A 23,418-nucleotide genomic window follows, 5' to 3' on the forward strand; every position below is an offset into this window, starting at 1 on the left:
TTATAAGTATTATATTATAACATTTATTATATATATATATATATATATATATATATTTATATATATATACTACAACATAAAATAACATGCATACATATGCATAAAATTGACAACCACTTATATGGGAAGGTAGTTTTGTTTTTGAATTAGTTTATTTTTTATTCCATTTTCATCATTAATACGAATTTTGTATTTTTCTAAACAATATTTTGTCTCTATCATTTTCAAATTTTTTATTATTTAATTATAAAGTCATGAGTTAACCCATTTGACCTAAAACATTGAAGCATTAAACCACCACTTGAACATGAAAAGGTTTCATCTCTTGGTCAATTTTAAGTTTTGAATTTCATTTTCATCATTAATAAAAAATACTTGATATTTATCATATTGGTTTTAAACACACAGTTTTTTGTGTTGGACAATGTATGCCCTTAGGTCCAATAGTGTTTGTAATTATTTAACCCATGTAATTATTTCATGGGCCATGTGGTATGTTTCTACTAATTTAATTCATTTCCATCATTAATAAAAAATACTTGATATTTATCATATTGGTTTTAAACACATAGTTTTTGTGTTGGACAATGTATGCCCTTAGGTCCAATAGTGTTTGTAATCATTTAACCCATGTAATTATTTCATGGGCCATGTGGTATGTTTCTGCTAATTTAACCCATGTACTACATTTGAGGGTTGTGTTTGAGACATCATATTCAGTATGCACTCTAAATATTCTCAACCATTGGATACTTAGTAGGGTTGTGACCTAATGTGTGGGAATGTGAGTTTACCTAAAACGCTGGAGTAGACCAAGCTTTAGATTATTCCTAGACATTTGGATAGGTGGAATGGCCGAACTGTTGCTTGTGATCCATGACTTGATAATGGTACTCAGCCAGATGTCCAACTAAACAACTTTTGATATGCTAATTAGTTATATCCTTTAGGGGTAAACATCTAGATATGTTAGAGTAGTTATATGGGGTGTTTGGAAAAGTGATCATTATGATAGGATCGTTCACTTTGTCAGACAAGGAGAATATCTATGAATATACTCTCTTCAATAGATAGCTAAAACTATCGATAGTAGATTTCAAAAAGTTGTTGAAAATTGTTTTGCAAAAATATATATTTAAATAGATTATTTTGAAAGGTGTTTGCAGAATAAATCTTTCCCGGAATTCATTGACGAGAGTGTGTGACATTGGGCTATGTATTGAGGGAATAAATCCCTCCTTGAATCTTGGTTTTAGGAATTGATGGCGGAGAGATCATGAAACAAATGTCTTATTAGGGTGGAAACCCTAATGACATATAGTTGGACTTGAAACATTAGACTTGAGCTCATAGGGTGGTAATAGATGCTAACGGGCTGAAATGGTCAAGCCCATAACTTAAATTGGCGATTCACTCTTTTATAAGAGTGCATTCACCCTATTGGTCCTAACTCACTTAACATAGGTTAATGGGTTGAATAATAGTTGGATCCAATTGACATATGGGTCCCATGCCACACAAGAATGTCTTCTCTCTTATCCTTTGAGAAACTAAAGACTTGTTGGAAGCGGCTCAAACTATGTTGCAAAGGCTTCTAATTTGACTAGAAACATGACCAGTTTTGACTAGTCAAAATAAGACTGAATTAATGGTCTGACTTAAACCAACCAATACTCAATTTGATTGGGGCTAGAAGGGAATTTTGAGAGTCGACTTATGCAATAAAAATCTGCTATTAATTGATATTATTTGGGTGACCAAACACAGTTGTGTTCTCAAAGGATCATGCCATTCAATATCAAAGGCTGCACCATCTTCAACTGGATTGAACCACTAGAGAGAGGAGATCATCAATTTCTTGGCCGTAAAACTTTACAACTGCTCTTGTACTTGTGAAGACCTTTCTATCAAGTAAAATTTCAAACTTTCTTGTTGTTTTCGATCTAATTTGATCTGATTCAAATCCCAAAATCAATCTTAAGGAGAAAAGCAAGTTTTCTCCCATATGATTTTGCTATGCTCCTATTTCATTCTTGGTTTCTTGAAGCTTAGTTTTGGAAATTTTTTGATCAGCAATTTCACCCCATGTGAATGTTATAGCTTTCGTTTTGTACTATTAAAATTAATAGATATAAATTTAGAATTGGTACGAAACAAAAAATACCTCAAATAAAAGATAGAACGAGATCTAACACATTAAATATAGGACTTAACTAATGGAGAGAATTGAATGAAGTGAAAAGTAATAGTTTAAATTACATTTTTATGCTCATAATTAAAGAATATCGAATTCAAAAGTAGGAGTATTTTAATCAATAAAAAGTCCACAAAGTTCATTCATTTAATATACCTTAAATAGATGATTTAATAAGAGATAATGCGTTCATATCTTAATTAAATATAGGATTCAATGAGAGCAAAGGTAATGAACTTAAAAGTAATAATTCAAATTACAAATTTTGCCCTCATAATAAAAGGGACCAAATTCAAAGATAAAGGTATTTTAGTTAAGAAAAATTCTAGAATTTAGGTCTCAATTCCACTTTTAGTAATAATATAGATATGGATAAAAATATATATAGGCCGGGCCGGTGTTGAAGTATCAGGCCTAGGCCCAACCCAGAAATTTGCAAGCCTGATGCGGGCAGGGCCGGGCCTGATCACAAAACCTAGGAGCATGGCCAGAACTTCCGGCCCGGCCTCGTCGGGGCCGGGCTGCTATGACCCCGCCTTCAAAATCAGACTAGCCGAGTTACGCAAGCGAGTTAGAGGCTATATAGCAACTTCCGAAAGGCAGCGTTAAGCTGACGCCGAACGCCATTAGGGTTAGCTATAAATGGGATTCAATCACTCACTCGTCTCACGTCTCTCGTCAATTTCCCACTAGAACCAGCTCCAAGTAACACTGAGAAGAAGCACAGAACCCCAAAACCTCGCTAAAACCTTTGCCTGATCTCTCCTGCAACAATGCCTCCCAAGGCTGCTAAGTCCAAGGATGCCCCAGCTGAACGACCGATCCTGGGCCGGTTCTCTTCTCACCTGAAGATTGGAATTGTAAGCTTCAATTGTCATTTGGAGATTCTTTGGGAATTTTACTCTGATAATGATGACAACCGATTTTGATAGGTGTATTTGGACTGAATTTGTTTTAGTGCTTATTATTATTATTTTGTCTAATTATCTTAGTTGCACAGTAACTCCATTTAAAGCCTTAGTATTGGCGAATTCTCGGTTTGCCCATGGAAAATGCAAGATTTGGTTTTTCTTCTCATTTATTTTTAGTCTTGGTTTATGTTCCACGAAATGCTGGGAGGATGTAGGATATATGCGATATTATTATTTTGGGCCATTACTGGAGTTTTCTTCTTCTTCAGTTTCTTAACGGCTCTATTCGAGTCAGTTCAGTGAGCTAGTCGAGTTTGTAAGTTAATAGACTTGAAGAGCTGTTCTTTTTTACCATTTCTTTATGATTTGCAGGTTGGATTGCCAAATGTGGGCAAATCGACTCTTTTTAACACACTTACGAAGTTGTCAATACCTGCGGAAAACTTCCCCTTTTGTACCATAGAGCCCAATGAAGCCCGAATTAATGTCCCTGACGTGCGCTTTGAATGGCTATGTCAACTGTACAAGCCAAAAAGCGAGGTTTGGACTGCTTCCCTTTGGTTATTGAATGTTGTTGATTGTTCTTCGTTTGCATAATCCGAAATGCTTCTGTCTGGACCTTAAAAATAAATTTGTTGTGTGGGGTGGATCTAAGTTCAAGCTTGTTTTAATGCTGAACAGCCTGAACTTGTCACATTTCATTTCTAAGCTCAGAGCATATCAATCTCTTGCCTTGTGGCATTTGTTCCACTTCCAAATTTCCTTTGTTCTATTTGATTTGTCATGATAGTAGGTTAATTGGAACAATTCAACTTGCTTTTATTTGTTAAGCTTATTTGTTTTAATGTACACGTTAAGAAATATATGGCATGTAACTAGCATATTTGAAAACTTGTTTGTCTTTATGGCAAGGAGATCAACTATGCTACCTAGCACTTTTCACTGGTTATTGATAAATTTAAAGGGATAGGATAATCTACACATGGTACTTATCAACGTAAACTATAGGATTTCTAGGAAAAGAAATTAGTCCCTTGATAGAGGGGAATATGAAACAAGATTCATGTAGCTGTCATATGGCTGGGATTGACTTAGTTGAGTTGAGGCAAATGTTTTGGTTGATTTTATTCAATAAGTGGACCCATGTGGATCTGTTAATTCAATTAGGAGAAGGAGAATCTTCGCATGGTACTTTTTGACTTAAATTGTAGGGTTAGGGTTCTGGTAGGACCCAGCTTCCTATAACACAACCCAAGGGTTCAGGTCCATCTCCTCCCATAATGTTTGTATTCAACAGAAGACCACACCATCAAGTTAGTTAAATAAAATACATGGCATGAGTTAATGTTGTAAGAGCCTATATAAGGCCAGTTGTTTGAATTGAGAGGCAGACAAGTTCGAATTTCCCTCTCTCTCTCTCTCTGTTTCAAAAGGTTGGTTCCCCTCAAAGAGACTCCTATGGTGGGCATATCCCATCAATTTGGTATTAGAGTCATGCATTAATGATGTTTACTATATTGGCCTTGATTGAAGATAGAGTGGACAAGGTGAAGGTAGACCTGCACAAATTCACCAGCTTCCTAAACCACAACCCCCAAGGGTTTAGGCCCATCTTCTCCCATAAGGTTTGTATACAACAGAAGACCACATCATCAAGTTAGTTAAATGAAATATATGGCATGAGTTAGAAATGTAAAAACCTATATAAGGCTAGTTGTTTGAATTGGGAAGCAGACAAGTTCGAATTTCCCTCTCTCTATCACTCTATCTTTCTCTCTCTTTCTCTGTTTCAATAGATGGTTCCCCTCAAAGAGACTCCTATGGTGGGCATATCCCATCAATTTGGTATTAGAGCCTTGTGTTAATGATGATTACTAGATTGGCTTCGACGGAGATAGAGTGGACAAGATCATGGTAGATGTGCACACATACACTGGCGATTTAAGGGAGAGACCATATAGGCCTTATTGCTGCGATAGAGTTGATAACTCGATGTGGACAAATGGCTTCTTCTAATGTGGAAGGGAGAGTGATACTGAAGGATCCAGCTAGGGAAGCACCAGATGACTGGGAGGTTCCATTGGAAGATTAACTAAACTAAGTTTCCCTTCCTTTCAGGTGAGGATGCTATATCTTGGACCCATAAGGTTGAGAGATACTTTAGTATTGAGAGGTTCTAGGTAGGGGTGGTCATGGGCTGAGCTTAACACCTGGAATAAGGTTCTTAGCTTGTCTGGATTACACTTCAGGCTTAAATTGCAGGCTCGGGCCCAGGCATGGCTACCAGGCTTTCCAGGCCTAAAAGAGAGGCATTTTTATATATTCTATAGCACAAGAAAATTAACATACCAAGCTAACCAGAACAAAGAAAAAAAAAGCAAGAAGAATCTGATTACCTAGATAAGTTCATAGCAGCCTTCATCAAAGGGTAGATGAAAAGAAAAAAAACCAAGCATCTCTGAACCAATTAGAAAGCCCTTTTTTTGAAGAAGAAACCATAAAACCAATGGCAATCAAATACCATATGTACGGAGATCTTCAAAATTTACATTTGGTTTGAAATGATATAGGTAGTAATACAAGCAAACCATATATATCCAGAGCAGAACTCATGGTCATTTATTTAATAAGAAGATCCTAGACTTACAATCTAGAACATGCATTCTCACTAAGAAAGGATCGAAAAATTACCAACGACATTATTGCTTGATGAAATAGAAATGGACTCTCTCCAGAAGCTATATCTACATTCTGCACTTCCTAGTGTTGGGGAAAATTTTTAAAATAGTTTCTGATGTAAGAATCCTCTGACAGTTGATGACCAGCTCTTTGGATCATCCTCTACCCATAAGTTCATCTGTAGGTAATTCATACATACAAACACGGCAAGTATTTTGATTACTAAGCCATGGAATAGTGCAGTCTCCATGGTAGTGGTGGGAGCAAGGGATCTTCTTTGCTTGTTCACTTGTAGAAATCTCATCCTTGCGAACTGCACCAAAGGACATTGTTGTTCTCTGCACATCTTCCAAAGTTAAAAAGATTGATGAAAGATTCTGAACAACAGATTTTACAGCAAGACGATTAATCCTCAGAGAAGTTTCATTTTCTGCAAGTTGTCCAAAAATCATTTCATACTCTTCTGGATAGGTGTAAACATCTGGATTATCCAGGTAAGGTTCCTTGTGTTCTAAGTTCTAATTCTTGGTTCCTCTCCAGATTCTTAGACATCTAAAGAACTTCTCACTCCAGATTCTTTACCGACTTCTTCAGATTGAAATTCATGGATTTCAGTTCAAACTTTCTGGTTTAGAACACTTGCGCTGTTTGGTTGTTGGTAGCTTGGTGCTTTGATATGTTTAGCACTTTAGAGTTTTCTTTTCTCTTGTTTTTCTTATAGATATTTAAGGGTACAGATCATAAAATAAAATATCAACTCTAAAAGGCTTAGTTGGAGAGCCAAGGGATCGATTTCCTAGTTTGGCAGTTTGTTTATTTAAGGAAGTTAAGGAACTGCTGCCCCTTCAAAAGTGAAATTCTTCACAGGGTCATTAGGGATGAGGAAAGAAAAATCATAGCTTTATACTCGGGACCTGCTGAACAAGGTGATGTGGCAAGATCAGAACTATTGGCTGCAGTGTATGGGGTTGGGAAGGCTAAAGATTTGGGTATTGATAGACTGATAATCAAGGGTGACTTGAAAACTGTTGTGAACTGGCTGAAGAAGGGGGAGGGGGTCACGTGGCATCTGAGAAATGAATTCAGGCGATTTAAATGACTCTTACGGGACATGACAATCTGAGTTAAGTGGGTGAGGAGAACTGCCAACAGCCTGGCAGATTGTCTAGATAAGCAAGGGGTACAAAGAATTCACCTGTATTGGGCTCAATTGTAATTCTTGGGTTGGGTCAGCTTTTCTAAAGCTGTGTTTTTATTTTTTTTTCCTTTTTTCACAACTTCTTGTTTTATCTCTGATTTCTCTTTTTTAATGAAATCATCTATGTTTCTGATAAAAAAAAATCTTCACAGGGGTGGCAACTTTGGTCAAGTGTTTGACTAAAGAAATGTTACTGAAGAAGTTGTTCAATGTTTAAGACAGGTTATGTGTGCTTTGTAATACTGAGGAAGAATCAGTTAGTCATCTGTTCATGCATTGTAGGTTTAACACTGCTGTTTGGTTTCATTAAATCTGCAATGGTGTTTCTCGTTTTCAGTTAAAGCATTTTTACAAGAATGGAGTGTCCTGCGTATGTCTAGTAAAGGGAATTTCTGGTCAGCAATCCCTCTTGTGATAGTGTGGGCCATTTGGTATGGAGAAGCAATATAACCTTTGAACAGAAGTCAACACTGGAAGCAGTGGTGATAAATATGGTAGTAGAGGGAATTAGAAGCTGGTTGCTATAGTGCTATACATAATGCATTTAAAGATGAAAAGCATTTCTTCTTTTTCTTTGAAGGTGGACATTTTTCAGGGATCCCTTATATATATATGTACAGCATCTCATTGTACAGAGGAACTTTTCTTTTGATTTAATGAATAACACTTTACCTTTTGAGAAAAAAAATCTAGACCAAAGGATTATGATTTTTTTATACAAAAAAGAAAAAAAAAGGAAAACTGAGTACAACCAAGAAGGCGCTAAGATAGCACCAGCCAACAAATGCAAAACAAGTATACTCAACTGAACAACAAGAAGGGCAGCCGGGGCATCGGAAAACACAGCAAGAAATCCTTCTTAACAGCAACTCGGATTGCCCCCAGAGACAACATCTAAGCAAACAAGCTCAGACCTCATCAAAATAATCTTCTTTTCCACCTTCCTCATTCCAAATTTCTCCCCCTTCCCCAACTATGGTCTTCTTAAGACTCTCTTCTTTTCTCTTCTCGTACTCGTCAAAAGCTCTTCTTGCAAAAGCCTCACTTCCCAAGAAGAGAAGACCCAAAGACTTGCCAACTTCCACCTCCCTATCAACAAGCACACTTATATCTACTCTTCCTACCTCATTCCAAATTTCTCCCCCTTTCCCCAACTCTGGTCTTCTTAAGACTTTCTTCCCTCCTCTTTGATGATATGTTGGTCTACAATACTAGTTGGGAAGACTATCTTTAACATGTTAATACTACTCTAGACCTACCGAAGTGCCACCAGTTGTAAGCTAAGCTCACAAAGTGTACACTTGCAGTCCGTTTGGTTGTTGAGAAGCGATGGGATGAGAAGGGATGGGATGGGAAAGGATGGGATGAGAAGGGAAAATTTATTTTCTCATTGTGGCATTCCAATGTTTGATTGATGAGAAGGGAAATTTACAACTATTTCATCTCTTCATCGTAGGCTACGCCGCTTATATCTCTACAACTCGGTTCCAAACCAGCAGTGGTGGTTTCTTCGGCAAGAATAGCAATGAAGGTCATGAAAGAAGACGATTTCTCAAGGAGATTTTTCAATCAATCAAGATATCTCTCCTCTTTTTTCTCCTCTCCCTCTTTCTTTTTTTTTTTTCCTTTAGTTCTTCATCTTTTTCTTCGCTTGCCTCTGGTTTGCTACTTGAACTAGAGGCAAGCGATCATTTTGAGTGCACCTCCATCAGACCTCTGACGTCGTTGACGACGATTTGATGCCGCCACTACTATTTCAGTGCGACTGTTTCAGTGCACCTCCATCGGACCTTTGATGTCGATGACGATCTGACGACGCCGTTACCATTTCAGTGCTGACGGCGAACTGACAATGATCTGACGACGATCTTTTTTCGTGTGTGGTTTCCTTTCTCACTAGGGTCGCACTGTTTTAGTGTGACCCCGCGTTCCAAGTTTTGGGAAACCGTGTCTCACTGTTTCTCGTTCCGTCTCACAAAACGAACGAATGAAAATGGGAATCTAAAGAGAACATTCCCATTTTCTCTTCTTAGTCGCACCAACCAAATAGACTGTTGGCCAACCATAGTTTCATTATTTAGGCCATATCATTTTAGTGGGAAGAGTGATGGCCAAACTAGAAAAAATAACCAGCATGGTTAGTTGGGCCTAGCTTAATTCAATTAGGAGCCTTTGAGGGTTCCTAGGCTTAGTCAAATACCATTGGAGGTTTATACCAGGTTATGGCATGACATCAACACCATTAAAACAACTTTTGAAGAAGAATTCATTTAAGTGGTTTGAGCAAGTAGAGAAAGCTTTAGTAACCTTAAGAAAGCAGCCACTACTACATTGTCGTTACCCAATTTCTCAAAGGAGTTTGTACTCAAATTTAATGCATCCTGTAACGACATAGGGTGTGCCTTAGCCTCTATATTTTTTTGCCTCGGAGATGTGCTAACATTGTTTGAAAATTGACCTAAAGGGAGCAAATTGATCTTTTATATGTGCAAAAGCAGCGATTTCTAGGAGTATGAGAAAGGAAATTTTATATGGAGGCTCTAAGATCCAAAGCCTGCCTTTTGTTCTTTATGGGAGTGGAGTCTAGGAACCAAAGTCATGTTGCCCCTAGCCTAGAAAAGAAAACAAGAACTAAGAGAATTATGTTCTTCATTTATAAATTTTATTCTTCTTCCTCTTGGCTTTCTTGGTTATATCTTTCTTTTTAGAGACCTCTATTTATTACAAAGGGGAGGGAAAATCAAAACTAATCTAGTTCTTGATGAAAAGTATGGAAGATGATCATCTAGTGATCATTATGTGCAAACATTCTGGCAATTAGAGAGGTTGAAATTGAAAAATTTGTAGAAACCTTAATGCTGAAATCATACATGGTGAGAAAACCAGTTTTTCTCATTGGATTGTTTGGGATTGTTGAACCAAGAAAGATCAAATCTTTGGATCAGGAATGAGTGTAGTACCTAATATTGATGCCCACAAATGCAGAGATCGAAGTGGTGTTCACACCCAAGCTTTGATCAACTGTGATTTGGTAGTCTTTGAATATTCTCTAGAATTTTCAGCAGCAAGGTTTGGCCTTTGTCATGAATTTGGGTGATGATTTCCTCCCAAAATAAGTTTGGAATAATGGTAGATGTGTTGGCTTAATAGATCTAGTCAAATGCGGTTCAAAACCCTAGCAAGATTGATCTCATAAGGCTAGGTCAAATTCAGCAATGTAGGAGAGAACTAACCTAGTTCGATCTCCGCATATTGTACTATATTTATAGACTATGGAGGGCTGCAAGAGTTCTCCTTGTTTATCTATGATTCCTAACATAATTAGGATTAAGTTGGAGAGAATCTTGCTCTCCTAATCCAGCCCAAAAACTAGAACCTTTCTAGATAGACTTTCTAGTCAAATTGTAGTCACACTAGACTATCTAGTTGATAATTTAAATTGGATTCTCAGTGGCGGAGCCATGTATTTTCTCTTGGAGGGGCCAAGTTAAACAACAAAATAAGATAAGGAGCAAAAGAGGTAGGGTGTGTAGGGAAATGGGGTGATAAGGTTTGGGTCTATTGTAGTTTTTTAAAGAAAAAACAAACAATTTTTTTTAATTTTGGGAGTTGGAGGAGCATTAGAGAGTGATCCTTAACATTTTAGTTCATTTTTTTTTTTTTGGGGGGGGGGGGGGAGTAGGGGTGTCAATGGTATTTGAAAATCCGATTTTGAACTCGATAGTCGACATAATCGAATCGGATTCGGATAATTCAAATATCTAATTGGTCGAATTCGGATATCCTATTCTTATCGAATAGTTAATTGGATTCAAATTCGGATATGACCTGATTTGATTCGATAAATATCCGAATTTGATCGATTATTTAATTCTTATATATAGTATATAAAATATTTTATATAATTTATACAATAATTAAGTTATATAAATAATTTATATACTTCATATCAATAAAACATTTATTTTATATATTTATTAATTGTCTAAAATAATTAATTATTTGAATTTGAATCTAATCGAATATTTGAATATTTAATCGGATTCGAATTCAAATATTAAATTTCAATATCCGTCGGATATCGAATCGAATTCGGATATCAGTTTTTCTAATCGGATTCGAATTCGGATATTGCCTGATCCGATTCGAATTCGATCCGTTTAAACCCCTAGGGGCAAGGGCCCACTTTATTGCATTTTTGCCCTTGCCTCTACTTAGCAACTATATAAATATTAGTTCAACAAAAAGTTTGGGGGGCCAAGGACCCCCCACCAATATACTTGGCTCTGCTCTTGAGGATTCTTATGCAAGACTTTTAATTGACCATTAGCACCTTATAAATTCTGGAAATTACATTTTCTAATTTTGAGATAGTAGTTTGTATTGCGTGGGACCCACAACTTAATGAGAAAACCAACATGTCACATGCTTTACAAAAGCTAGTGGGACTTTAATCTTTTAATTAGCCTAATAGGCCAATTCAACCATACCTGTTATGGGCTTAAGTAACTAGGTCCATTAAGTGTCTAAACACTTAAAACACTTGGGACCTTACCATCCTAAAGGTCCAAGCAGTGATTTAAAAGGTGTGCGCCTTGTGCTTCAACCCAGACGTGACCAAACTCCTTGAGCCCTCTATTTGCTAATGTTGGTCATTCATTCGTCCTAATAAAATATCTTCTTAAAAGACAATCAAGATTATAAAATCATTTTTTTTATGTAAGGATTAAGAATTTAAGACCCAGAAAATCAGTAGTGTGGTGCTTCAGAAATGAAGTTAAGAAGTTCAAGTTTCTGACAAGGAATATGTGCATAAGAATACAATGGGTGGGGAGGTCAGCAAATGCTTTGGCTGGTTGTCTAGCCAAGCAAGGGGCAGCTAGGGAACTGTTGTTTTGGGCACAATTGTAGCTTGAATTCTATTTTTCGTTTGATAGGAGGGGTCGCAGTTCGCACCTTTGCAAGGGTTGTTTGTACTAGCTCTTATCCTTATTCTAATAAAAGAAATTATTTATCAAAAAAAGATTAAGAATTTAAGACCCCAACATGGATTTGTTTGGCTTGCCTTGAGGGGCCTGGTACTAAGGCAACTTGTACAATCAAGAATACAAGATGTTTTACATCACATTAGCTATTTGAAATTATGCAATTGAGGAAAAAAATGAAACTGTGGGTTTTACATGCTTGAAGATGTTTTATATGTTTAATTTTATTTTTAAATTTTCATTCGAAGGCGCTTTACATGTTATGTTTATGTATTTTAATTTTAGACAATAGGTTTTTTAAAATATTTATTTTGAAATTAAAGCTTATATTTTTATTTATATCATTATTAGTATTTTATATTTTTTGCATTTTTGATTGTTTTGTTTTTTTTTTTTAATTTTTTGGTATTTTTTAATTTTTTTTGCCATTTTTTGTATTTTTGCACCTTGCTTTGGAATGGTTTGCACCCCAAGCTAAATTGCGCCTTGCACTTTTGAAATACTAGCACCAAGTCTATTGGTTCAACTCATTATGTGATAATCAAGTCAATACATCCCAATCTATCACTTGCAATTAATCTCTCTACTAACAATACTAACAATATTTGACACCACATTAGGGGAAGTACTTTTTCCCCCTTTGTCTTTATGACATGATGTCCAACTTCCAACCCCAATGGATCCTTTATCGAGGATTTAGATAATCCTACTGTTGGCAGATTTAGGAAACCAAAGAGGAAGCTGTACTAATTATTCTCTATATCTTAACATAGTAGCGGGTCCTATCACATTGATCTTCAGTTGACATTTCCATCATCGAATACCCCAACATATCCTTGCATTTGACCCCAGAAGGATCTTATTGGTTGGCGTATCAAAGATAGACATGTTTGATACTCAATCTGATATCAATATCAAGTCTAGGAATTAAAATCAACACCCAATGGTTCCACCTCTCACAAAGTTTAGGAACACACTGGGTTTGGTCCAGTTCAATGTTTCTTGTAAACATTGATTCTCACACCTTAGGTTTCAACCTGAGCAGCCGAGTCCCATTGCTCCACTACCTTGGGTAGTGTGTGAATGACAACCTTGTCAGGATAGACTCCCCAAGTCTATCCACTAGTTGTGAACATTTATGTTCATACTTTAATAACTATGTGGTCTCATACATAATACTAATGTGAATTAAGGGAGTTTAGCAGAACAACCCGATGACACATGAAATGAATGCTCTTTTATTCTTAACAAAGATATGTACAATACATCGTTGGAGCTGAGGGCATACACACTGTCGAATAGAGTAAAAAGAGTTTAGAATTAGTATTACTCTTTCTTTTTTTGTTTTTCTTTGTTTTCCCTCTTGATCTTTCAACACAATTTTGTTTTTGATTTAAAATGTTTCTAGTGTTGCTATAGAGGAAATTGAGTTTATTTTTATGCATTTAGATATTATGTTCATATTTTTGGTTACTACTTATGTCATCTATTAGATATTTATAATCAAAGATGGTGCTAGTGCACAGGTGTCAGCTTTCTTGGAAATCCATGATATAGCCGGTCTTGTTCGAGGTGCTCATCAAGGACAAGGGTTGGGGAACAGTTTCTTATCTCACATTCGTGCAGTTGATGGAATCTTTCATGTTCTAAGTATGCTACTTTTCTTTCATCTTTTTGGTTTTCTTTGAATTCCTTGCAGATTATTTATTCTGATCTGTTACTTCATCTTGTATATTTTCTGACAGCAAATTTCTTCTTATACTATAAAGCTTAATGGGGATGGTAAACAAAGAATTTGTAACTCAATTAGTGCTCCTTCCTATCATGTTGTATTATTTAGCATATGCACAGAACTTTATGTCCATTTAGATATTATCCTCATTATACCTAGACCTGTTCATGGGTCGGGCTTCGGGCCTGACTTTACACTGTGTCGGTTGGCAAAAGCCAAGCCTGTGCTTGGCCCATGAACAGGTCTATTTATACCTGGCATGAAGTTTTGCTTTTTTTTTTTTTTTTTTTTTTGGTAAGAAGGTAAAGATACCAAATGCATGTTCATATAAAGTATTTCTTGTGTGGAAAAAAGTTGCTTATGGTTCCTAAACTAATGAATAGTCATAAGACTCATAACTTATCATTTCTTGCTCAGTGTAAGCTCCATTGCCATATTAAAGGGCTCTTAGCAGTTCCTGTTTTTCCTTTGGGAGAACAAATTCTTCATTTTGTATTTTAGTAGTACTGGAACATGAATGCAATCTACTTGTTTTGTATTTTATTGGACAAACTGTATGAAAGGGCTCTTCTCTCCCAAGGCCAAGGCTCTGTTGGGAAGACTCAAAAATGATCATTAGAACCAAGGTTCAAAATTTTGTTACATATTGGCTGATACATATTGTATCAGTGGACCATTAATATGCTTATTTTAAGGTATTTTTAAAAACTGTTTGTTTTATATTATTTCCCTTTCCTGTGAAACTTTGAAACCAACAAACTAAAGAAAATATATAAGTGTAATGTTCAAAATCCTGATACATGCCTTCCACCGTATTGGGATGTATCAAAATTTTGAACCTTGATTAGCACTAGAGAGATGGTTTAGAGAAGACTAAACTGGCCTTTGTTTTCTTTTGTTCTTTTGTAACAAAGGGATGGATCCTTGCCTCTCCATTTTTGGTTGAGCTTATCATCATCCATGCCTTATCCCAACTATATGGGGTCGGCTACATGAATCCTGTTTCATCAATCCCATATAATTGGGAGCATGGGTTATGATGGTGCTCTCAACTAAAAAGGAGAGAGAAGTGGATCCGTCCCTTTGTTACAAAAGAACAATTGCATGAATAAAGTATTACTTGTGTGGAAAAAAAAATACCAATTGCATGTTCATATAAAGTATTACTTGTGTGGAAAAAGTTGCTTATAGCTCCTATATTAATGATTAGTTGTAACTTATCATTTCTTGCTCAGTATTAACTTAAAATGCATCTCAGTCTATATCTTTTAAAAACTATCTGTTTCTAAGAAAAGCAGCTCCCTCTGTCACAATTTAGTAAAACAAAGTATTAGCCTCTCCCTGCTCCTCCCCAGACCCCAACTGCATATTCAGACTTGTGTTGTCAAAAATTCCATAAACACTTCAAGATTGCCAACCCCTGTGTGATTTTTTTTTTGAAAATAAGTAAAAAAGGAAATTTATTAAGAAAGAAGAGAAGATAAGATTTATCAAAAAAAGAAGAGAAGAAGAGATTGGGGGTGTACTAAGGAACGAGGAAGGGAATGTAGTTGCTATTCTCTTCGGGCTGAGATAATGGTGGCATTGGAAGGAGATTTTAAGGGGTTGAACATTGGAAAACTGGTCATTGAAGGAGATTTTAAGTTCGTGGTGGGCTGGTTGAATGATGAAATAAATGGTTTCTGGAACTACAGTAATGCAAAGAGGAAATTTTAAGTGGCTGACAAAGGATATTGAAGTAAAATTGAATTGGGTAAAAAGAAGTGCCAACTCCTTTGCTGATGGATTAGCTAAACAAGGAGTGAATAGTTTTTTTTGGGCTCACTTGCAATTTTTGTTTTTTGGACTTGTTGGTAGGAGAGTTAAGAGAGCTTATCTCCCCTTTTTCTTTACTCAAATCTTATTGTTTTTAATGAAACTTACCTGTAATTGATAAAAAAAGGGAACAGAAGAACAGATTACAAACAGATGATAAGATATCACCTTCCAGGAAAAACCAAAAACAAACATCCTTTTCCCCCCATCAAATCCCATAGACAATGGGGGAAGGTATTACCTTTCACTGTTTTATTTATTTGCTTTCCTTTTCTTTTGTTTTCATTTGTTTGTTTGTTTGCCTTTCTTTTGTCATCATTTCCTTTTTTTTGCTCATGTTGTACATGCAACCCATTATTGGGCTTGGGCTGTCCTCACGCTATTCTTGGGGTAATACCAAGGGCTTGTACTTGCATCTTTATAGTTATGGACTTACAATAAATTAGCAATATGTTTCTGTTTGATTTTAGTGGAATACGAAGAGATTTGTGCAGTAGGTGTATTGATATCCAGCTGTGTCATACTGTATTTATAGTAGATTGATATGTATAATACAAAGAACACTTACCGATTTTTAAATGTTTCAAGGTTCAAGGTTTCTTGTGAAGACATTAATAACCTAGTGAAAGTTAGTGATTCTCTTTTTCCATTTAATACATAGTTGTCAAGGCGACAAGGCGCCCTTTGAGGCTTGCCTCACCTAATTGCCAAGCCGTTTTCTACTTCCTACTATAAAATATTTTTTTATTCATTCTTTTTTGAGATTATAATTATAAAATAGACATTATTAAACTAAAATAATCATTTTGTGTTTGTATACTAATTTCTTTTGATTATTTTCTTATTTATTAGGGTTTAATCAACACAAACATTGCTAAATGATATATTGAACCCTCGACTTAAAAACCTGAACCAATAAGTAAGGAAGAACTTAAACTTTTATCTAATCAGCACATTTTCCTCTTCCATATATTCTTCTTCTTCTTCTTCTTCTTCTTCTTCTACTACTACTACTACTACTACCAATATTTTTTATTTTCTTCTTTTCCTATAATAAAAATAAGGGTTCAGCCCCTATATTTTTTGAATTTTATTTTCCTTCTTCCTTTTCTTTTCATGAATATGTTGATTTTCTATACTTAATATGAAATTTATACTCTTCTTATGAAAATCATGAATTATTATTAAAGAAATATGGTTATGGTACCTAGGGAACTACCCTAGGATCTATGTTTTAAACATAAAAAAATCCATCGCCTAGGTGACAAGGCGCCCCCCAGTCGCCTAGCCTCGCCTTGATGCCTTGAAAACTATGATTTAATATTGGCTGTTTGCATTGCCAATCTCTATTTTAACACTCCAAGCTGGAAATTATGTTTTACAGGAGCATTCGAAGATCCCGATATTATTCATGTTGATGATTCTGTTGATCCTGTAAGAGATTTGGAGGTTATAAGTGAAGAATTGCGGCTGAAGGTATACTTGATCTTTTTTTGTTAAGGTATACTTGATCTATTCTTAAATTCAGATGGTGGAATGCCATATTCATGTATATGGTGATCATAGCTCCATCTCCTTAGGTATATTTGGGTGCTTTATTTTTTGCTCGCAAAAAACATTGGTTTATCTTTTCGGTTATGGTGATTAAGTAAGAATTCTTATCAACAATTTATGCTTTAGTCTGGCTGTTTCTCTTTCTACTGCTGACAAAAGGTGGTTTAAGTTTTTCTAATTGTTTGGGTTTTGGAAAGCAGGACAATCTTGGTGGGACGCAAACAGAATGGTGTACATGTGTATTTTCTTAAATGACATTTTAAACTCAAATCCCCTTTATCCTGAATTTTCTAGCATCTTGCCAAGTTATCAAGATGATATGGTTGTACATATGCTTACCTGTTTTCATTTTTTTTTGAAAGTTTGTGATTTGGGCCAGCTATCTTGCCTACAAAAAATGGGGAGACAAATGTTATTACATAAGACATACGTGTCAATTAAGGTGGCATATGATTACACTTTTCAGACGTCTTAATACCTGAAAAATTTGCTTTTCAGACCTGCAACCCATTTGTGTTTGGGTTGTAGCATTGATCAAATAAAATAGGTCTGAAATGGTAAGATATGGCCTGATCGCTTAACGTGATTAGATGTGTTTCACAGCCTGGGCAAAGTCCTAAATGCCCCTAAAATTTTTTGAAATGACCATGTTGTCCCTTCTTTTAAACCCAATTTGAGCCCTAATTCGAGTTCTTTCCTATTGAACGATAGAAGAGAACACCGTCTTCCACCATTATCGCTTGTGTTGCATCTTCTCCAATGAGCACTGCTGGCATCAATGGTGATGGTCCTTCGCGATTTGTGATGTTTGGAGTTTGAAGAGGAATGATGGCTCTGCTGTATTTTTGTAAATTAACAAAGGAGGCCGAGGAAGAGTGATAGGAATGGAGAGAGAAGAATAAGGAGAGGAAGGAAAATGAGGGGGGGAGGGAGGGAGGTTGAAGTTACTGCTGCTTGTTCTGTGTTGATGGCTACAGAAAAAAGGGGGGGGGCAAGGAGGAGGAGGAGACAGAGTGAGTGGCCACCGATGTTTCGGGGCTATCCTTTTTCTGCTGGAGGACGAAGCTGTTCATTAGCTTGGGTGATACAAGTCCTGGTTCAATGAAGAAGAAACAGAGGAGGGAGGAGGCAAAAGAAGAACACCTCGACAACCTATTTCTAGGGAAAAAATAGTAAAACTAGTAATTACCAGATGTTGAAGGAGGCAGAAGAACACCCCAACAACCTATTTCCAAGGGCAAAACACAAAATAGTAAAATAGGTAGTTATTAGATGCTGGAAGAACACCCCAACACAAACACCCCTATATTTTGAGAGGCTTTGAAAAGCAGAGAAGCATATCTGCCACATTTTAGACTTTAGACCTCAAAAATAGTTTTTTTTCCATTTCAGACATTAAACTTTAGAGTAATCAAATGCCACCTAAGTATTTGCTCAAGCAATAGGTAACTATGCATATTCTTCATATTATGGTAGATAACTAAGTTAAAAAAGTGGATCCAAGTGTCATATATCTGTGTCATTGGATTGGGATCATTTAAAAGAGGAATATGGCTCTGCTAGGAAAATGGTTGTGGAGATTACTGGTGGATAAGATTAAACTGTGGACAAAAGTGATTTTTGAGCATCCTTGGGCTGGCAGCTGATGGCTGGGATGTCGGAGTTTCGGCTCTAGCAACTACTGCAACACCTTAGAAGAACATTCATGCCATCCTTCCATTTTTCCCACCCTATGTTAGGTATAACTTGTGCTCTAGGAATCTAGTAAGATTTTGTGAACATGTGTGGGTGGGGGATTTACTGCTTAAAGATCAATTCCCTTCTTTGTATTCCCTTTCTAGCTACAAAAGTGAGTATGCTTCCACTTTCTTATCTTCTTTTGGGTTGGGGCCTGAGCCTCATTGGGACTTGGGGTTTAGAGAAGGACTTAGAGAATCAGATGTGGACAATGTTTCGGATTTGATTCAAATAATTCAAAAGGTTTTCTTGGATCCCTCTAAGGTGAACTCTCAGATTTGGACCCTCTCCCCCTTCGGATCCTTTACTTATATATCCTTCTTCAAAGCCCTAACACAACCTTCTAGTCCTAGGCTTTCTTTTCTTGTTTAAATGGTTTAGAGGAAACTGGTCCCACCAAGGGTTGGGACACTTTGCTGGGAAAATCTTGGAAAGAATTAACACTTGCAATCAAATTCTTGTAAAGCCAATGGTTAGTCTTGTTACCACTTATTAATATCCTACCCCTTTGTTTCTTTTATTTGGGTTTGGTTTCTTTCTCTGTTTGGTTGCAGGTGGATTCCCCCATCAAACATACAAAGCCTTTTTAACTTTTGTGCTGGTAGCAATATTGTCGAAATCTTACGGTTTATGATACGGTTCGTGATTTGAATCATGAATCCCAAGGGTTCCAATTCGAATCTTATGTCTGAATCCTTTTCTGCAAAAATCTTATGATTTTTTGTTTGAATCTTACAATTTGACTTATAAATCTTACGATTTATACGATTCACTACAATTCAAATTTTTTCAATTAAGAAATAGTTCTCTACTTTGATTTTTTTTTTTTGTTTATATTAAGTTTTGCCGTGGGAGACTTTTTAAAGCCCTTACTAGAAAATGATTTATTTGCATTATTCAAGACTAGAAATTGAGTTTTATTTTCTATCATATGTAAGTTAAAGGGCCATTGTATGTAGATTTGTTTGATTTTCAAGTCAAACTTGATGATATCATCTTAGGCTTCTATTGTTTAAGTGGTAAGTTCTATTGTTCTAAGTACATACATGGTAGATATAGTTTAAAAATAGGGTAAAGTCACTTTCCTATACATATTTAACCTTTTAATATATCTATATTTAATTTTTTGACAAGTTTGTAAAAAGTCAAGATAATCTTTGATTTACAATACGATTCACGATTCGATTCGATTCAACTTTCTTTACGATTTATGATACGATTACTATTTTCAAAACATTAGCTAGTAGTTGGACAAAGAAGAGGGGAAGAATATTGTGGAGGTGTAGCTATTTTTGTAGTGATACGGAAAATGGATTTCCATGGTTTCTCAACAACTACTAGCTAGTAGTGACCCTTTGTCAAAGGGTCACTAAGCCATCTATTTAAGACTGTTAGGTCCAACCCTACTGAAGCCATTCAGTTCGGAGGTGATACACATGAACGACAACACTTGTAACATGCTTTAACAGAGATAATTGATTTGGTACCTGTGCTCCATATTTGCTTTTTTTCCCCAGAGATAATGTTAATCTACCATCTATTAATCATCTATTCTTATGCTTTAGGGATTTGGGAACAAGTGTTTTTTTTTAATCTAGAATTGGATGGGCTCTTCTGCAGGGCATTTCTGAACTATTTGACCATTTGGTTCTCTCCTCTAAGTATATGGGTAAGATTATATGAAGGTGTTTTAAGGCAGTGGTTCTGTGGTCAATTTGGGAGAAATGGAATGCTAGGGTCTATTTTGAATAATGTAAAGAGCTAAGTGTTCTCATTGATCTGATCACCATTAGAGTGGTGAGCTGGGTCTGCACCATGTAGAAGTTCCATAACATTATAGACAATATTGTGAGGGGATGGGCTGTTGAGCAGCATCTATGGTCTACTTAATTATCATTAGAGAAAGTTTTATGGACTATTTCATCAATCATTGAAAGGTATTTCTGTCCAGACTTGGACTCCCCCTTCCCCAGATCCATCAATATAAACTTCAATTCGTTCTCCATGCACAATCTGGGCCCAACAGGTAGTGGAAAAGTTTTCAGGAGTCATGAGGGGGATATTTTACAGGTGTTTACAAGATTGTTGGGGTGGGGTGCATGACTGTTTGAGCCAAGCTGTTATCTATTTTGCAGGAACTTTGAAGGGTGGAGTCACTATTGGAGCCAAGCTGTTTTGTAATTTTCAGGAACTTTGCTTTGCCTATGCTTTTGGCTTCTCTGGAGTAAAGGTGGAGGCTGGAGGGGGATTCTCAGATGGATGTTGAATGAGCAGGTGGGTGAAAATCCTTGGGTGTGTCGACATTATTATGGAAGCCAGATCTCTAGAAGCTAGATGGGTTGCACAGGATCAGGAGATCAGCCAATGATCTATGATCAAGCTGAATCCCTGTTTAGAGTAGTGGTAATTAGAGAAGAATTGTACTAGGGCTTTGTATACCCAGAATGCAAAGTGTTTTCCTTCTTTTTCTTCTTGGGCGTATTTAGAATTTAGAGGTTATAGTATGACAAAATTTGTTTTGTGCTCATTTTTTTGTCTGTTTATACTCAATAATTTTTTTTTTTTGTTTTGTTACCAACATGAAAATGGTTATTAGCAGCATGAATGATAGGTTTATCTACATAAGTACGTAATCCTCTGTGTTGGTGCCAAGAGTTCTAGGCCCATCGAAAATGTTGTCATTAATAAATTATTTCTGATGCTAATAATTTTTTAGAAATGTTAAGTCTTTTCTTTTAGTAATTTTAATCATGCAAAATTGTTTTATTGGTCAAATTTGATATTGTTCTTTATCTCATCTTTCCCTTCTCTTATCTTTCCTATCTTTTTGAATTGGTTTTCTGATTTGTGTGACTTAAACTGTAGGATATCGAATTTATGGAGAGGAAGATAGAAGATCTTGAGAAAAGCATGAAAAGGAGCAATGACAAACAGTTGAAGATAGAACATGAGTGCTGCCAGAGGGTTTGTGCCATTGGTTCCAGCTAAATATATTTCTGCACATAGATTGGATATTTCTTCAAATGTGTTCATGAATCTATCTACTATGTCTTAAGGGCATTAATATGCTCATACACTGGTTCAATCTTTTGTATCAAGGTTCTTACTGGGGGGTAAAGCACATTTAATGCAGGATATTTCTTTATTTTTGAAGGTTGGTAATGTCTAAGATACTAGATAACAAGCATGTTTATATCCAGTATTATACATAAGGTCCATATGGTTGGAGGTATCAAAGATTTTACTCTTGGAAGTGGAACAGTTTTTATAAGCTAGGTATATTTCTGGAATGTGATGAATTAGTGTTACAACTTTTATTCATTTCCCCTTCAACTGTTGAGTTTGCTCATTTTTGAGGTGTTTTATTGTGCTTTTTGTGACTGCTTCAGTATCCATGAATTCATAACAGTATGGCCATCCAATGATTTCAGTACGAAGATGTATCTTGTCCATTCTTCTCCTATATGCATATGTTTGGTGTCTGTGGAAGGAGAAGAACCTGGGAACTCTTGAGGACAACAGTTATGTCAAAAGAAAGTTTGCAGAAGAGAAATTTAATTACTTTTTGCTCTCAGTAAACTATTTTTAAGGAATTTAGTGGATCTTTATTTTTCCCTTCAGGAATCAATAGTGGAATCTTTTGCCTGGTGCATGTTTTGACATGTGGTTTCTTTTTCTTTTTGCATTATACTGACCAGCTTGTATCTTTTATGCACACATTTTCTATAGCTAAATAACAATATTTAACTTTATTAAGGCATACATAAGTGCAGAATCTTTGGCAAGTATCTCAGAAAAAATACAAGAAAATGCTATGCAGTGTCATTTGTTATATATTTTACCATTACTTCCATTATCAACTCAAATATAGTAGCTAGATTAGATTTACAACTGCAGAAACATTATTGTTGATTTTATGCTGCAATTGTAAAGCATGCTGATAATTTCCAAGACTGATATTTTTGAGACTCTTTAAGTTCATGACCTGTATTTATGCTCATGGTGTGCTAAGAAAGTTTTGGTGGTTTCTTAACTTTGTACTCATGAATCACATCCTGCATCCTCGTATAGGTTAAAGCATGGCTTGAGGAAGGAAAGGATATCCGTCTAGGGGACTGGAAAGCTGCAGATATTGAGATAATGAATACTCTTCAGTTGCTTACAGCAAAGCCTGTTGTGTATTTGGTAATTATGTTTTCAATCTCAATTGTTGATTGATATTTGGTACTTGCTCCAAAAAAGTGTGTTTTCAATCCATTGTTAACCTAGACGGTCAGATTGTTCAGTCCATCACCTGGAGGGAAAATTGGGGTTTTCCAGCCCTAAAACTGTTGGTTAATGTATGCGATTAAGCCCATAACCTGGTGGGAAAATTGTTTCTTTCCATCCCTAAAACTGTTAGGTCACAAATATTTATCAACAAACTGTCAATCCAAGCATGCAAATTGTTTATGGGTGACAGCTCAGACCATTGTGAATCTTAATTTTTTTATTAAAATCTAAAGAAAAGGCTATTCATGTAACTTCAAGGATTTTATCCATTAAAATTATTTAATTGAGAGGGGGGAGGAATTTGGGCTTGATTTTGTGTGTGAGAGAGGGAGGGAGAATCA

General features: G+C 36.0%; 1 protein-coding gene across 2 annotated transcripts in view; it reads left to right on the forward strand.

Moving 5' to 3' along the window:
• Positions 1-2,762: 2,762 nt before the first annotated feature.
• The window catches only part of LOC104588919 (GTP binding protein), a 49,350-nt gene continuing 28,694 nt past the window's right edge, over positions 2,763-23,418 (forward strand). Inside the window, exons 1-6 of one of the 2 annotated variants that reach the window (XM_010247043.3) lie at positions 2,763-3,054; positions 3,478-3,645; positions 13,494-13,617; positions 16,899-16,990; positions 21,671-21,769; positions 22,877-22,990. In XM_010247043.3, the coding sequence (XP_010245345.1) occupies positions 2,968-3,054; positions 3,478-3,645; positions 13,494-13,617; positions 16,899-16,990; positions 21,671-21,769; positions 22,877-22,990 (684 nt within the window). In that variant the 5' untranslated portion in view covers positions 2,763-2,967. The remainder of the gene's footprint in view (positions 3,055-3,477; positions 3,646-13,493; positions 13,618-16,898; positions 16,991-21,670; positions 21,770-22,876; positions 22,991-23,418) is intronic. The other variant, XM_019196224.2, reaches the window with a different exon arrangement.

Source organism: Nelumbo nucifera, chromosome 3, assembly GCF_055504915.1.
Source record: "Nelumbo nucifera cultivar China Antique chromosome 3, China Antique-T2T, whole genome shotgun sequence".
In the NCBI taxonomy this organism is placed as follows: Eukaryota; Viridiplantae; Streptophyta; class Magnoliopsida; order Proteales; family Nelumbonaceae; genus Nelumbo; species Nelumbo nucifera.